The sequence below is a fragment of the Symphalangus syndactylus genome, chromosome 17 (assembly GCF_028878055.3).
Source record: "Symphalangus syndactylus isolate Jambi chromosome 17, NHGRI_mSymSyn1-v2.1_pri, whole genome shotgun sequence".
Classification (NCBI taxonomy): Eukaryota; Metazoa; Chordata; class Mammalia; order Primates; family Hylobatidae; genus Symphalangus; species Symphalangus syndactylus.
This window is the reverse complement of record NC_072439.2, coordinates 12,977,611-12,991,587: the sequence shown is the minus strand read 5'-3', so window position 1 is coordinate 12,991,587 and position 13,977 is coordinate 12,977,611. Positions and strand designations below refer to the sequence as shown.

Here is a 13,977-nt window from a genome sequence, read left to right as displayed (position 1 = left end):
TCCTCCCAGCCCAACCTTCCTGCCGCCCAGCCGCACCCTCAGAGGGACCCTGACCACTTGGGAGAGGAAAACCTCCATGCTCTTCCCACACCCAGCCAGCTGGACCCCCTTCCCACCTCACGTCCCCCATGCATACACACCGGGGCCCTTTCCACCTGGGTACCACACCCTGCTAGGCTGGAGGCAGGAGGGGAGATGGTTTCAACCAGATGGGACCAGCTTCTGGGCTGGAAGAGGGGGTGCCAGGGGAGGTGGGGAGAGATGGGGGGCACCTGCAGGAGCTCCAGACTCCTGCTCCCCCCACCCCTCCCACCCCACCTCCGTTGGCCCTCACCTCCTCCCCCCTCCCAGCACCTTGGGCAGATGAGGATGGGGTTGCCATGGCAACGCTGATTCACCACACGGAAGCTGGCAATTGTTGTTGCCATGGAAACCGCCTCTTAGGGGCGAGCCCAGCTCCTGCCTTGCACAAAAGAGATATTTAAATATAATCTTCTGGAGATGGACGAGGGAGGGAGGGAGGGGCGGCCGCGGGGAGAGAAGCTGCCCCCATCACCGAACCCTCCACCCCCACCGTGTTCTGGGGTTGGGGGGCTGGTGTACCTGCTCCCCATCTCCCCCACCCGCCACAGAGCCTGGGACCTTCCGCCTCCTACTGGGAGGTCCCTTCCCCCCACCGCTGGGTCAGCTCGGGGAGAGGGTCGGCCGTGGAGAGGGGGTCCTGGTCTGGTCCAGAGAAGCCAGTTGGGTAGCCCCCTCCTCTCCAGGCCTCCACTCTAAAGCCGAGCTGCGCGGCCCGGCCGTCCCCACCCCGCGGCCCGGCGCCCGCCTTACCCACCGGCCTGGAGACGCGCGCCAGGCTGGCATCCACGTGCCGCCGCCCGCCCGCCCGGCCGCCCCGGGCGCACAGGCGCGCACCCGCCGCACTGCACGCTCGGGCCCCGCGCCGCGCGCCCTGCGCCCGACGCCCAGGCGGGCCCTGCCCGCGCTGCCCGCCCGAGCCGGGAGGAGGCGTGCCAGGCGGGGATCTGGGTCTCCCCACACCCCACCCCTCCTGTCGCCCCTGCCCGTCCATCTGGCTCTGCCCACCTCCTCCCGGCTCCCTCTCTCCATCTGTCCCACCGAGGTCTCTGCCGAGTGCACTCCCTCCCTCCTCCACCTTCTCTGGCTCCCCATGGCCGCGTCCCTTCCCTGACACTTCCCTTCCTGTCCCTGTCTTCAGCGACATTCCTGCTGTGCCCCATGCCTCTCTGGTTCTGGGGCCCCCAAGGCTGAGTTCAATTTTGGAACTCCAGGAAGGACCCTTCACCAGCCTGGCGGAGAGGGAGACACAAACTCTCCCATGGGGTCAGGGTTGGAGCTGCGAGAGCTGAGGGTAGAGGAGAGTGAAGAGCCAAAGGCTGTCCTGGGCCTGCATTGAAGATGGGAAATTCCCCGTGAATTTTGGAGGAGTCAGAGTCTGGAGCGTTGGAAACAATTTCTCATGTTGGAGCAGTACCCACATCTGCTGACCCGTTTAGTCTTTTTTTTTTTTTTTTTTTTTGAGACGGAGTCTCGCTCTGTCGCCCAGGCTGGAGTGCAGTGGCGCAATCTCGGCTCACTGAAAGCTCCGCCTCCCGGGTTCACGCCATTCTCCTGCCTCAGCCTCTCCGAGTAGCTGGGACTATAGGCGCCCGCCACCACGCCCGGCTAATTTTTTTGTATTTTTAGTAGAGACGGGGTTTCACCGTGGTCTCGATCTCCTGACCTTGTGATCCGCCCGCCTCGGCCTCCTAAAGTGCTGGGATTACAAGCGTGAGCCACCGCGCCCGGCCAGACCCGTTTAGTCTTAAGACAACTTGATGAGATGAAAACATGCATTTCCATTTTACAGATAGGCAAACCAAGACCAGAAAGAAGGGAGAGGTCGGGAGGCTGAGGAGGGAGGATCGTTTGAACCCAAGGAGTTTGAGGCCACAGTGAGCTATGATCGCTTCCATTGCGCTCCGGCGTGGACGACAGAGCCAGACCCTATCTCTAAAAAAGGGAGAGGGAGAAGGGAGCGGTGTCCTAAGGACCACATCCCTCCAACCAAGGGGTCCTGTGGGCTGGGGAGCATTTTGGCACTGTGGGCATGGGTGGGCTTGCACTGGGTGGCCGAGAAACACTCCTTTCTGTCTGACCTGTGTATGCTACAGATGGGGAAACTGAGGCCCCTTGGGGGGGCGGGGAATGGGAACGACTGCAGGAGGAGTGTCTCGCAGTGAAGCTGGAGCAGCCAAGGAGTCTCTGGGATCTGCAAAGTTGTGCCTTTAGAAGAGTAGATTCAGAGGAGGGGCCGGGCGCGGTGGCTCACGCCTGTGATCCCAGCAGTCTGAGAGGTCGAGGCAGGTGGATCACCTGAGGTCAGGAGTTCGAGACCAGCCTGGCCAACGTGGTGAAACCCTGACTCTACTAAAAATGCAAAATAATTAGCTGGGTGTGGTAGTGCACGCCTGTAATCCCAGCTACTTGGGAGGCTGAGACAGGAGAATCAGAGGGTGCAGTGAGCAACAAGAGTGAAACTCCGTCTCAAAAAACAGATTCAGTGGAAGCCCCAGACGGGTTATTTCCAAGTGGTGTGGAGAGAAGGAAGGAAGGTGGACCCCTTATCTGGGCTGCCCCAGACACCCATTCACCTTCCTCCGCTCCCACCTAGGCCCCAGTCCAGCCTCTCTGAAACACCCAGGCCAAGCCCCTCCCCTGCTCTAAATGCTGCTGTGGCTTCCTATTGCCCTCTGGGAGGAGGCTCAGCCCTTCATCCTGGCATTTGAGGGCCCTTTGCTGCTCAGCCCCAGTCATTCCTCCCCACTCCTCCTGCCATGGCCCCCAGAATATGGCTGGTGACAGAACGCACCCCTGCTGCACCCCATCCTTACCCCTTAAATGCCACCTCCTCCCTGAAGTCTTCTGTGCGCTCTCTCCATCTGCTTCCATTGCCTTGCCCAGGTGTTACCTCGATTACGACCCCTCCCCACTAAACACACACACTGCCCCTCACTCGGGGGAGCTCTGGTGGGAGGCAGGGGCAGAAGGGCACTGGGCTTTGTGACCCTCCTTTCCCCACCAAGAGCCTTAGCCCAGGGTCCACAAATGACAGCGGAAATGATGCACGGGTTTGTAGACTCCTGGGAAAGCAAAACCCAGGCTCCATCCCCATCAGCCAAGAGCATGCCAGGCACAGTGCCTGGCACGGGAAGTCACCCAAGAGCTGGTGCCAGGCAGTGTCTTACAATTTGGTGTCTGCACAGGCCCAGAAAGATGACACAACACCCTGAGTCTCACAGCTTGACGTGCTCAGGATCGTTCATTCATTTATTCATTATTCATTCATTTATTCTGTGCCTGTGTGCTGAGCTCAAGGTCTGTGTTCAGCACCTGACAGGCCTCACCTTACAAAGTCCTCCAAACACTTCTAGGGGCCGGGAGTGGTGGCTCACACCTGTAACCCCAGCACTTCAGCACTTTGGGAGGCTGAGCCGGGCGGATCACCTGAGGTCAGGAGTTCGAGACCAGCCTGGCCAACACGGTAAAACCCATCTCTACTAAAAATACAAAAAGTAGCTGGGCGTGGTGGCGGGTGCCTGTAATCCCAGCTACTCGGGAGGCTGAGGCAGAAGAATCGCTTGAACCCAGGAGGCGGAGGTTGCAGTGAGCCGAGATCAAACCACTGCCCTCCAGCCTGGGGGACAGAGCGAGACTCCATCTCAAACAAAACAAAACAAAAATCTACTTCTAGGGCCCCATTTTATAGATGACGAAACTGAGGTCCAGGGAGGTGAAACTGTCACACTGGGCATCTTAAGGCCCCTTGCCCATTCTCAGGTTTGGTTTGACTCTGGGCCAAGTCCTGCAGCATGGAGGTAAGCAGGGGAGGTAGAGGTCCTGCCAGGGGACCACCTCCGTGACCCCTGGGTGCACAGAGAGGGGTTTCAGGAGGGCAACATTACTCAAGGCAGCTGCCACATCTGAGCAGTGAAGGACACGCAGACGGACAAATTCATCTTTTTCCAGGGCAATCAGATGAGCAGTAGGGTGGCCGAGGGTGCTGGGATGTCCCTCAGCCCCCAAGACTCTTGTGAAGAAAGAGACAGCAAAGTCCCAAAGGTCCTGGCCCCTCCCTCACTGGCCAAGGGACGGAAGCTGGACCCTCTGCCCCTCCCCTCACTGTCCCAGTGTAGGGGGGCTCTCTGTCTCCAGGAACCCCAGGCTCTGGCTTTGGGGATGGGAGGTGGCGTCCGGGGCTGTGATGGCCCAGCCAGCAGCTTCCCCTGGAATCTGAGCCTCGATTCCAGGGTCCCACGGTCCATTCCAGGATCTATTCTGGGATTCTGTTATTCAATTTCGGATCCTATTCCAGAATGCTGAGAGTTGATTAAACTACGTCCCCCATGGACACTGCTGTCACACTCATGCGGGAACCGGAAAGGGGGGCCGCCCTCGCCTCAGAAAGCAGCAGCATCGGGCTGGGCGGTTGGTGGGGGGGCTCCCCTGTGCCAGGAGGAGGGGGTAGAAGCGGAAAGTTAAGCAAATGACCTGGGTCGCTCCCCTCCTGGCTTATAAAGAGACAGAAGGGTCCACTCATACTGTCCCCCCAACACACACGCACACGCGCACACACACACACGCACATGCACACGCAGATGTGTTTTCTTGGGTGGGGGAAGCAGGGCACAGGAGAGATGGTGGCTGTCTTGGTGTCTCATGTGACCCAGCTCCTCCCCGACTCCCAGGCTGTGCTCGTGAGGGCGTGTGCAGGCACGTGAGCCGCCTGGGTGGGCTTTTCCAGCACGGGGCGAACCTCGTGCTCCAGCTCCCTGCAGAGGAGCCGTCAGCAAGAGCTCAGATGAGCGAGCGTGCTCAGACATGGCTGGCAGGCCAGGGGGATCTTCCTCCCCAGCAGCCCCCATCTGCCCCTCACCAGCCTCCCATTCTCACTCCAAAAGGCTGGCTCCATTTCTGCAGGCATTCCCGGGAAAAGGTGACACACCCCACAGGTCTCGCCTTTGCTAAGCAGGTGGGTGTTAGCCACAGAGGCTGATGATCCTGGGGATACACTTGAGAGAAGTGTGATGTGTGTCCACCAAAAAACACCCTTGAGGATCTCTATTTGTCTCAGCAGACACTGGAAACAACCCAAGTGTCCCCCAACAGGGGAACGGATGAGTAAATGACGTATTTGCATCCTGGAATACTAGACAGCAATGAAAAAGCCCAAGGTGCTGATACACACAGCGACATGTGTGATTCTTTCTTTCTTCTTCTTCTCTTTTTTTTTTTTTTTTGTACTGGGTCTTGCTGTGTCACCCAGGCTGCAGTGCAGTGGTGCGATCATAGTGAGGTAGGAGGTGAGACTCGACTCAGGAGGCAGAGCTGAGATACGGGACCAAATTGAAGACTAGCTAAAACAGGGATGGAGTCGAAGCAGCTCTCCCTGAGACATGCCCACCAGGGTGCCATGTCCGTTTACTGTTGCCACGGCAACATCTAGAAGTTACCGCCCTTTCCATGGCAACGACCCAATGACCCGAAACTTCCCACTCTTTTCTTAGAAATTTCTGCATAATCTGTCCCTTAATTTAAATGTAATTCAAAGTGGGGGCTGGGCGTGGTGCGCTCATGCCTGTAATTCCAGCGCTTTTCAGAGGCCAAGAAGGGCAGATCACCTGAGGTCAGGAGTTTGAGACCAGACTTACCAACATAGTGAAACCTCATCTCTACTAAAAATACAAAAATTAGCTGGGTATGGTGGTGGGCACCTGTAATCCCAGCTACTCGGGAGGCTGAGGCAGGAGAATCGCTTGAACCCGGGAGGCAGAGGTTGCAGTGAGCTGAGATCACGCCATCACACTCCAGCCTGGATGACAGAGTGAGACTCCATCTCAAAAAAAAAAAAAAAAGAAAAGAAAAGAAAGAAAGAAAAAAGAAAAAGAAAAGAAAGTAATCAAGAATGGCTACTGCATAGAGCAGCTGCCTGGGCTGCTTGTTGGCTATTTTTATGGTTACTCCTTGATCATATGCTAAACAAGGGATGGATGATTCACGAGCTTTCCGGGAAAGCGGTGGGCAGTTCCTGGAGCTGAAGGGTCCTCCACTTTTAGGATAATTTCCTGACATTGCCATGGCGTTTGTAAACTGTCATGGCGTGGGTGGGAGTGTCTCAAGCTACTGTCTCAAAAAACAGTGAGACTCTGTCTCAAAAAATAAACAAAAAACAAAACCAAGTGGGTACAAATATACCTGCAGAACCGCCTCTGAACTGCTGCCCGGGGCTCACTGCCTGTGGGGTGACCCTGCTCTGCAGACAGCAGGACCTCCACTGCCGTTTCCACTGCCTCTGCAATAAAAGCTGCTAACATCACCAGCTTGCCCTTGAATTCTTTCCTGGGTGAAGCCAAGAACCCTCCCAGGCTAAGCCCTTTTCTGCTCTGCATCAATAGCTCACTGCAGCCTCAACCTCCTGGGCTCAGATGCTCCTCCCACCTCAGCCTCTTCAGTAGCTGGGACTCCAGGCACAAGCCACCACACCTGGCTAGTTTTCTTATTTTTTCGTAGAGATGGGGTCTTGCTATGTTGCCCAGGCTGGTCTCAAAGTCCTGGGCTCAAGCAATCCTCTGGTCTCAGCCTCCCAAAGTGCCGGGATTACAGGTGTGAGCCACTGCACCCAGCCTTCCTTAGATAAATCTCATCATCATTAAATTAAGTAAAACAGGCCAGGCCCGGTGGCTTGTGCCTGTAATCCCAGCACTTTGGGAGGCCGAGGCAGGCAGATCACTTGAGGTCAGGAGTTCGAGACCAACCTGGCTAACATGGTGAAACCCTATCTCTATTAAAAATACAAAGAATTAGCTGGGTGTGGTGGCAGACACCTATAATCCCAGCTACTTGGGAGGCTGAGGCACGAGATTTTGAATCAGGGAGGCAGAGGTTGCAGTGAGCCCAGATCACGCTACTGCCATCCAGCCTGGGTGACAGAGTGAGAGTCTGTCTCAAAAAAAAAAAAAAGAGGCCAGGCACGGTGGCTCACGCCTGTAATCCCAGCACTTTGGGAGGCCGAGACGGGCGGATCATGAGGTCAGGAGCTCGAGACCATCCTGGCTAACATGGTGGAACCCCGTCTCTACTAGAAATACAAAAAAATTAGCCGGGCGTGGTGGCGGACGCCTGTAGTCCCAGCTACTCTGGAGGCTGAGGCAGGAGAATGGCGTGAACCCGGAAGGCGGAGCTTGCAGCGATCTGAGATCGTGCCACTGCACTCCAGCCTGGGCGACAGAGTGAGACTCCATCTCTTAAAAAAAAAAAAAGAAGAAAAAAGAAAAAAAAGTGAAACATGAAGGCACACATAAAAGATGACAGACTATAATCCCATTTATGTTAGGTTAAAAGGAAAACAGGCAGAAAAAAAAAAAACACCTAGTGCTTTAGGGACATATTTATAAATGGCAAAACCATGGAGAATTTTTTTTTTTTTTTTTTTCTGATGGAGTGTCACTACGTTGCCCAGGCTGGTCGCAAGCTCCTGGGCTCAAGCGATCCTCCTGCCTCAGCCTGCTGCGTAGCTGTAATTCCAAGGGCACACCACTGTGCCCAGTAAAACCATGAAGAGAAGCAAAGGCGTGTTACCAACAACCAGATAGTGGCTCCTTCAGCAGAAAGAAAAGAGTTGGACTTAGTAATACGGCATGGGGTGGATTCTAGAGGACCGGCTGGGTAGTAATCAGGGTGTTTGTTTTGTAAGTATTTGTGTTTCATGCACTTTTCTGTAAGTGTGTGTACTGCTTTATTTATTTATTTATTTATTTATTTATTTATTTATTTTCGAGACTGAGTCTCACTGTATCGCCCAGTCTGGAGTGCAGTGGCACAATCTCGACTCACTGCAACCTCCACCTCCCAGGTTCAAGCGATTCTCCTTCTTCAGCCTCCTGAGTAGCTGGAATCACAGGCGCCCACCACCACGCCCGGCTCATTTTTGTATTTTTAGTAGAGACGGGGTTTCACTATGTTGGCCAGGCTGGTTTTGAACTCCTGACCTCAGGTGATCCGCCTGCCTCAGCCTCCCAAAGTGCGGGGATTACAGGCGTGAGCCACCATGCCCGGCCATGTGTAGTACTTTCAAATAGTTTAAGAAATATTTGTTTGTCTGTTTGTTTGTTTGTTTTTAGAAACAGTGCCTTGTTCTGTTGCCCAGGCTGGAGTGCAGTGGCGCAATCTCTGCTCACTGCAACCTCCGTCTCCAGGGTTCGAGTGATTCTTGTGCCTCAGCCTCCCGAGTAGCTGGGATTACAGGCACGTGACACTATGCCTGGCTAATTTTTTGTATTTTGAGTAGAGTCGGGGTTTCACCATGTTGGTCAGCCTGGTCTCGATCTCCTGACCTTAGGTAATCCCGCCTCTGCCTTCCAAAGTGCTAGGGTTACAGGCATGAGCCACAGCGCCCAGCCTGGTCTCCCCTCCCATTTTTTTTTTTTTTTTTAAGACGGAGTCTCGCTCTGTCACCCAGGCTGGAGTGCAGTGGCGCAATCTCGGCTCACCGCAATCTTCGCCTCCCTGATCCAAGCCAATCTCGGGCCTCAGCCTCCCAAGTAGCTAGGATTATAGGCGTCTGCCACCATGCCCAGCTAATTTTTTGTATGTTTAGTAGAGACGGAGTTTCACCATGTTGGCCAGACTGGTCTCAAACTCCTGATCTCAAGTGATCTGCCCACCTTGGCCTCCCAAAGTGCTGGGACCACAGGCGTGAGCCACAAATTTATCTATTTTTTTAATTTTTAAAAATTTTTTGAAACAGAGTCTCGCTCTGGAGTGCAATGGCGTGATCTTGGCTCACTGCAACCTCCACCTCCTGGGTTCAAGTGACTCTCCTGTCTCAGCCTCCCAAGTAGCTGGGATTACAGGCATGCGCCACCGCGCCCGGCTAATTTTTGTATTTTTAGTAGAGATGGGTTTCATCATGTTGGCCAGGCTCCTGACCTCAGGTGATCCACCCTCCTCGGCCTCCCAAAGTGCTGGGATTACAGGTGTGAGCCACTGCGTCCTGCCCTTAAGTGTAAATTTAAATCTTGCTTTTCTCTTGCTTTAGATTCTAGACTCTAGATCTGTGCTGTCCGATATGATCCAGACCCTGGGTCTAGAATATTCTAGACCTATGCTGTCCATGATACAGTAGTTGACCTCTCTGGTCTAGAACAGTCTACATCCCATATGGTAGCTGGGCTCCAGTCTAGAGCACTCTGGATCTGTGCTCTGTAACCCAGCAGCTGCCCCCGGTCTAGAACATGCTGGATTGCACTGTCTAATACTGTAGCCATTAGCCACATGTGGTGGTTTAAGTTTAAATTTCAAATTACTAAAACTAAGTAACATTAAAAATCAGTTTCTTGGCCAGGCGCGGTGGCTCATGCCTGTAATCCCAGCATCTTGGGGGGCCAAGATGGGCAGATCACCTGAGGTCAGGAGTTTGAGACCAGCCCGGCCAACATGGAGAAACGCCATGTCTATTAAAAATACAAAAATTAGCCAGGCATACGTGCCTGTAATCCCAGCTACTCGGGAAACTGAGGCAGGAGAATTGCTTGAATCAAGGAGGCGGAGGTTGCAGTGAGCCGAGATCGTGCCACTGCACTCCAGCCTGGGGTACAGAGCAAGACTCCGTCTCAAAAAAATAAAATAAATGAATTTTAAGAATCAGTTTCTGAGTACACTTGTCCCAATTCAAAGTCTCCACAGCCACATGGAGCTAGTGACCAGCTCACTGCACAACACAGGCAGAGAACGTATCCACCATTGCAAATGTTCCATGGATAGAGCTGACCTAGAACAGGCTTCAGCAAACTTCAGTCCATCCTGGGCCCCTCCCGTTTTTGTTTTTACTTTTGTCTGAAACAGGGTCTCACTCCATTGCCCAGGCTGGAGTACAGTGGTGCAATCCTAGCTCACTACAGCCTCAACCTCCTGGGCTCAAGTGATCCTCCTGTCTCAGCCTCCCAAGTAGTTGGGACTACAGGTACACGCCACCATGCCCAGGTAGTTTTTTAAATTTTTTGTAGAGATGGGGTCTCTCTATGTTGCCCAAGTGGGTCTCGAACTCCTGGGCTCAAGCAATCCTCCTGCCTCAGCCTCCCAAAACACTGGGATTACAGGTGTGAGAACCACCAGGCCTGGTCTTGAAAATTATTAAGGAGCTATTTCACATCCAATTTTTCCATACTAAATGTTCAAAATCTGGTGTATATTGTTCTCTCACAGATTTGGACATTTAATTTCTTTTTTTTTCTGAGATGGAGTCTTGCTCTGTCGCCTATGCTGGAGTGCAGTGGTGCGATCTCGGCTCACTGCAACCTCCCCCTCCCAGGTTCAAGCAATTCTCCTGCCTCAGCCTCCTGAATAGCTGGGATTACAGGCGCACCACCACCATGCCCGTCTACTAAAAATTTTCATATTTTTAGTAGACAAGGGGTTTCATTATGTTGGCCAGACTGGTCTTGAACTCCTGACCTCGTGATCTGCCTGCCTCGGCCTTCTAAAGTGGTAGGATTACAGGCATGAGCCACTGCACCCGACCTGGACATTTAATTTCTATCAGCAACCCTTGATCTTTAGGTGCATTTTGTAAAACTGATGAAAAAGTAGAGTCATGGCCAGGCACAGTGACTCACACCTGTAGTCCCAACACTTGGGAGGCTGAGGCAGGAGGATCGCTTGAGCCCCAGAATTTGAGACCAGCCTGGTCAATGCAGCAAGACCTTATCTCTACAAAAAAATTAAAAATTAGCCAGGTGGCCGGGCGTGGTGGCTCACGCCTGTAATCCCAGCACTTTGGGAGGCCAACGCGGGCAGATCACGAGGTCAGGAGATTGAGACCATCCTGGCTAACACGGTGAAACCCCATCTCTACTAAAAATACAAAAAATTAGCCGGGCGTGGTGGTGGGCACCTGTAGTCCCAGCTACTCGGGAGGCTGAGGCAGGAGAATGGCGGGAACCCGGGAGGCGGAGCTTGCAGTGAGCTGACATCGCGCCACTGCACTCCAGCCTGGGCGAGAGAGCGAGACTCCGTCTCAAAAAAAAAAAAAAAATTAGCCAGGTATCGTGGCACACACCTGTGGTCCCAGCTACTTTGGAAGCTGAGGCAGGAGAACTGCTTGAGCCCAGGAGTTTGAGGCTGCAGTGAGCAATGATCTTGCCACTGCACTCCAGCCTGGGCAACAGAGCAAGACCCTATGTCTAAAAATAAAATAAAATACATATATATTTAGCAAGTCTTCGGTGGCTGACGCCTGTAATCCCAGCACTTCGGGAGGCTGAGGCAGGAGGATCATTTGAGGTAGGGAGGATCATTTGAGGTCAGGAATTCGAGACCAGCCTGGCCAACATGGCGAAACCCCATCTCTACTAAAAACACAAAAATTAGCCGGGCGTGGTGGTGGGTGCCTGTGATCCCAGCTCCTTGGGAGGCTGAGGCAAGAGAATTGCTTGAACCTGGGACGCGGAGGTTGCAGTGAGCCAAGATCACGCCCCTGCACTCCAGCCTGGGTGATGGAGACAGACTCTGTCTCAATAAATAAATAAATAAATAAATAAATAAATAAATAAATGGAAATAATAAATAAATAGACTGCACGTTAAAATGATAAGAATTGGGATATATAGGGTTCAAATGAAATATATTATTAAAATTAATGTCACCTGTTTCTTTTTTACTTTTTAAATATTGCTCCTGGAACATGTTAAATTATATATGTGGCTCACATTCTGTTTCTATTAGATAACACTGTTCCAGAACATCGCCTGCTCCTTCCTAGGCAAGGTCTCTCCCACCCAGGCACGGTGGACATTGGGGCCAGATCGTTCTCTGGAGTGGGGCCATCCTGGGCCCTGCAGGGTGCTGAGCAGCGTCCCTGGCCTCCACCCACTCCACGCCAGGAGCACCCCCAAGTCGTGACAACCACAAATGTCCCCAGACATTGCTCAGTGTCCCCTGGGGGCTGGATCACCCCTGATTGAGACTCCCCTCCCCAGGTTAGGGGATTCCACAGACTCCCAAGAGACTCTACATCCCATGACCCTCTCCCCTGCTGAGGTCCCAGGAGGCTGCACACATTAAAATCTGCACCCTGAGTGGGGAGGGGGAGAGGATGTGAGTCCCAGGAGCTGGGGTCCTCCTGGTTTCCACCGTCTACCCCATCGGGAGCTTATTCTGGTGTCTGATGTGAGCAGGGAGAGGATTCAACTTTTTCCCCAAAGTAATGAACACAGAATCTCTCCCCCTGGGCACTGTGGACATTGGGGTTGAATTGCTCTCTGGGGTGGGGCCGTCCTGGGCACTGCAGGGTGCTGAGTAGCGTCCCTGGCCTCCACCTACTCCATGCCGGGTGCATCTCCTCCCCAAGTCGTGACAACCGGAAATGTCCACAGACAGCAGCCAATGTCCTGGGGCGGGGGCAGGATCACCTGGTAGAGACCCCTCCTCAACCTAACCTAACCCCCTTCGTTAGCTGACAGAGACTCCCGTGAGTTGCTACTCAACAGCACGCTGGACATGTTCTGGCCTCCACATCTTGGCAAGTTTTGTCCCCACTCACCCCCATCTCCACCTCCATCTGTCAAAATCCTTCCATCTCCCAACTCATCCCAAGCACTCCCTCCTTCAAGAAGCCACCCTGTCCGCCCTTCGCTAAATCGTCCACACAGGCTGCCTGCTTCTCCCTCAGGGTGCTCTCCCTGGGTCACCCTGACATTTGGCCATTGGTTCTGTGGTCACCCCTGGAGTGCGTTAGATGGTGGCTCCCCAAAAGATAAATCCAGGCTGGGCACAGTGGCTCACGTCTGTCATCCCAGCACTTTGGGAGGCCGAGGTGGGAGGATCGCTTGAGCCCAGGAGTTCAAGACCAGTCTGGGCAACATAGCAAGACTCCATCTCTACACAAAATAAAAAATTAGCCAGGCGTGGTGGTGTGTGCCTGTAGTCCCAGCTACTCAGGAGGCTGAGGCAGGAGGATCGCTTCAGCCTAGGAGGTCAAGGCTGTAAAGGGCTATGATTGCTACACTGCACTCCAGCCTGGGCGACAGAGCAAGACCCTGTCTCTAAAAAAAATACTAAAAATAAAAAAATTAAATATGCATATATAATATATATATAATTTATTTTATATTTTGTATATATATATATATATATATATCCCAAATCCTAGCCCTGGGGACCTGTGGATATGCCCTTATTTAGAAAAGAGGTCTTTTGCAGATGTAATTAAATGAAGGATCTTGAGATAAAATTATCCTGGATGTAGGCTGAGCCCTAAATCCAATGAGAAGTGTCCTTCTAAGAGAAAAGCAAAGGGACACAGACACAGGCCGGGCGCAGTGGCTCACGCCTGTAATCCCAGCACTTTGGGAGGCCAAGGCGGGAGGATCGCTTGAGGTCAGGAGTTCGAGACCAGCCTGGCCAACATAGGAAAACCACTGTCTCTAAAAAAAAAAAAAAAAAAAAAAATTTAAATCAAAAATTTAAAATTAAAAAATCACAGAGCTGGGCATGGTGGCTCATGCCCATAATCCCAGCACATTGGGAGGCCAAGGCGAGCGGATCACCTGAGGTCAGGAGTTGGAGACCAGCCTAGCCAACATGGCGAAACGCCATCTCTACTAAAAATACAAAAATTATCCTGGCTTGGTGGCGGGCACCTGTAATTCCAGCTACTTGGGAGGCCGAGGCAGGAGAATTGCTTGAACCTGGGAGGTGGAGGCCACAGTGAGCACAGATCGTGCCATTGCACTCTAGCCTGGAAAACAAGAGCAAAACTCTGTTTCAAAAAAAAAATCAGCCAGGTATGGTGGTGTGCACCTGTGGTCCTAGCTACTTGGGAGGCTGAGGTGGGAGGCCCAAGCTGCAGTGGGCAATGATCATACCACTGCATTCCAGCCTAGGCAACAGAGTGAGATTCTGTCTCAAATAAATAAA

The 13,977-nt window shown here is 53.0% G+C and overlaps 1 protein-coding gene across 26 annotated transcripts in view; it reads right to left on the bottom strand.

Moving 5' to 3' along the window:
• CELF5 (CUGBP Elav-like family member 5) overlaps positions 1–13,977 on the bottom strand; it is a 73,697-nt gene that overhangs the window by 26,733 nt on the left and 32,987 nt on the right. For 2 of the 26 annotated variants that reach the window (XM_063620669.1, XM_063620670.1), the window contains exon 1: positions 839–1,306. The exons of 19 other annotated variants lie outside the window; for them this stretch is intronic. In XM_063620669.1, the coding sequence (XP_063476739.1) occupies positions 839–1,228 (390 nt within the window). In that variant the 5' untranslated portion in view covers positions 1,229–1,306. Of the gene's footprint in view, positions 1–834; positions 1,525–13,977 lie in introns of those variants that run through there. 5 more of the 26 variants (XM_063620672.1, XM_063620673.1, XM_063620676.1 and 2 more) reach the window with 4 other exon arrangements.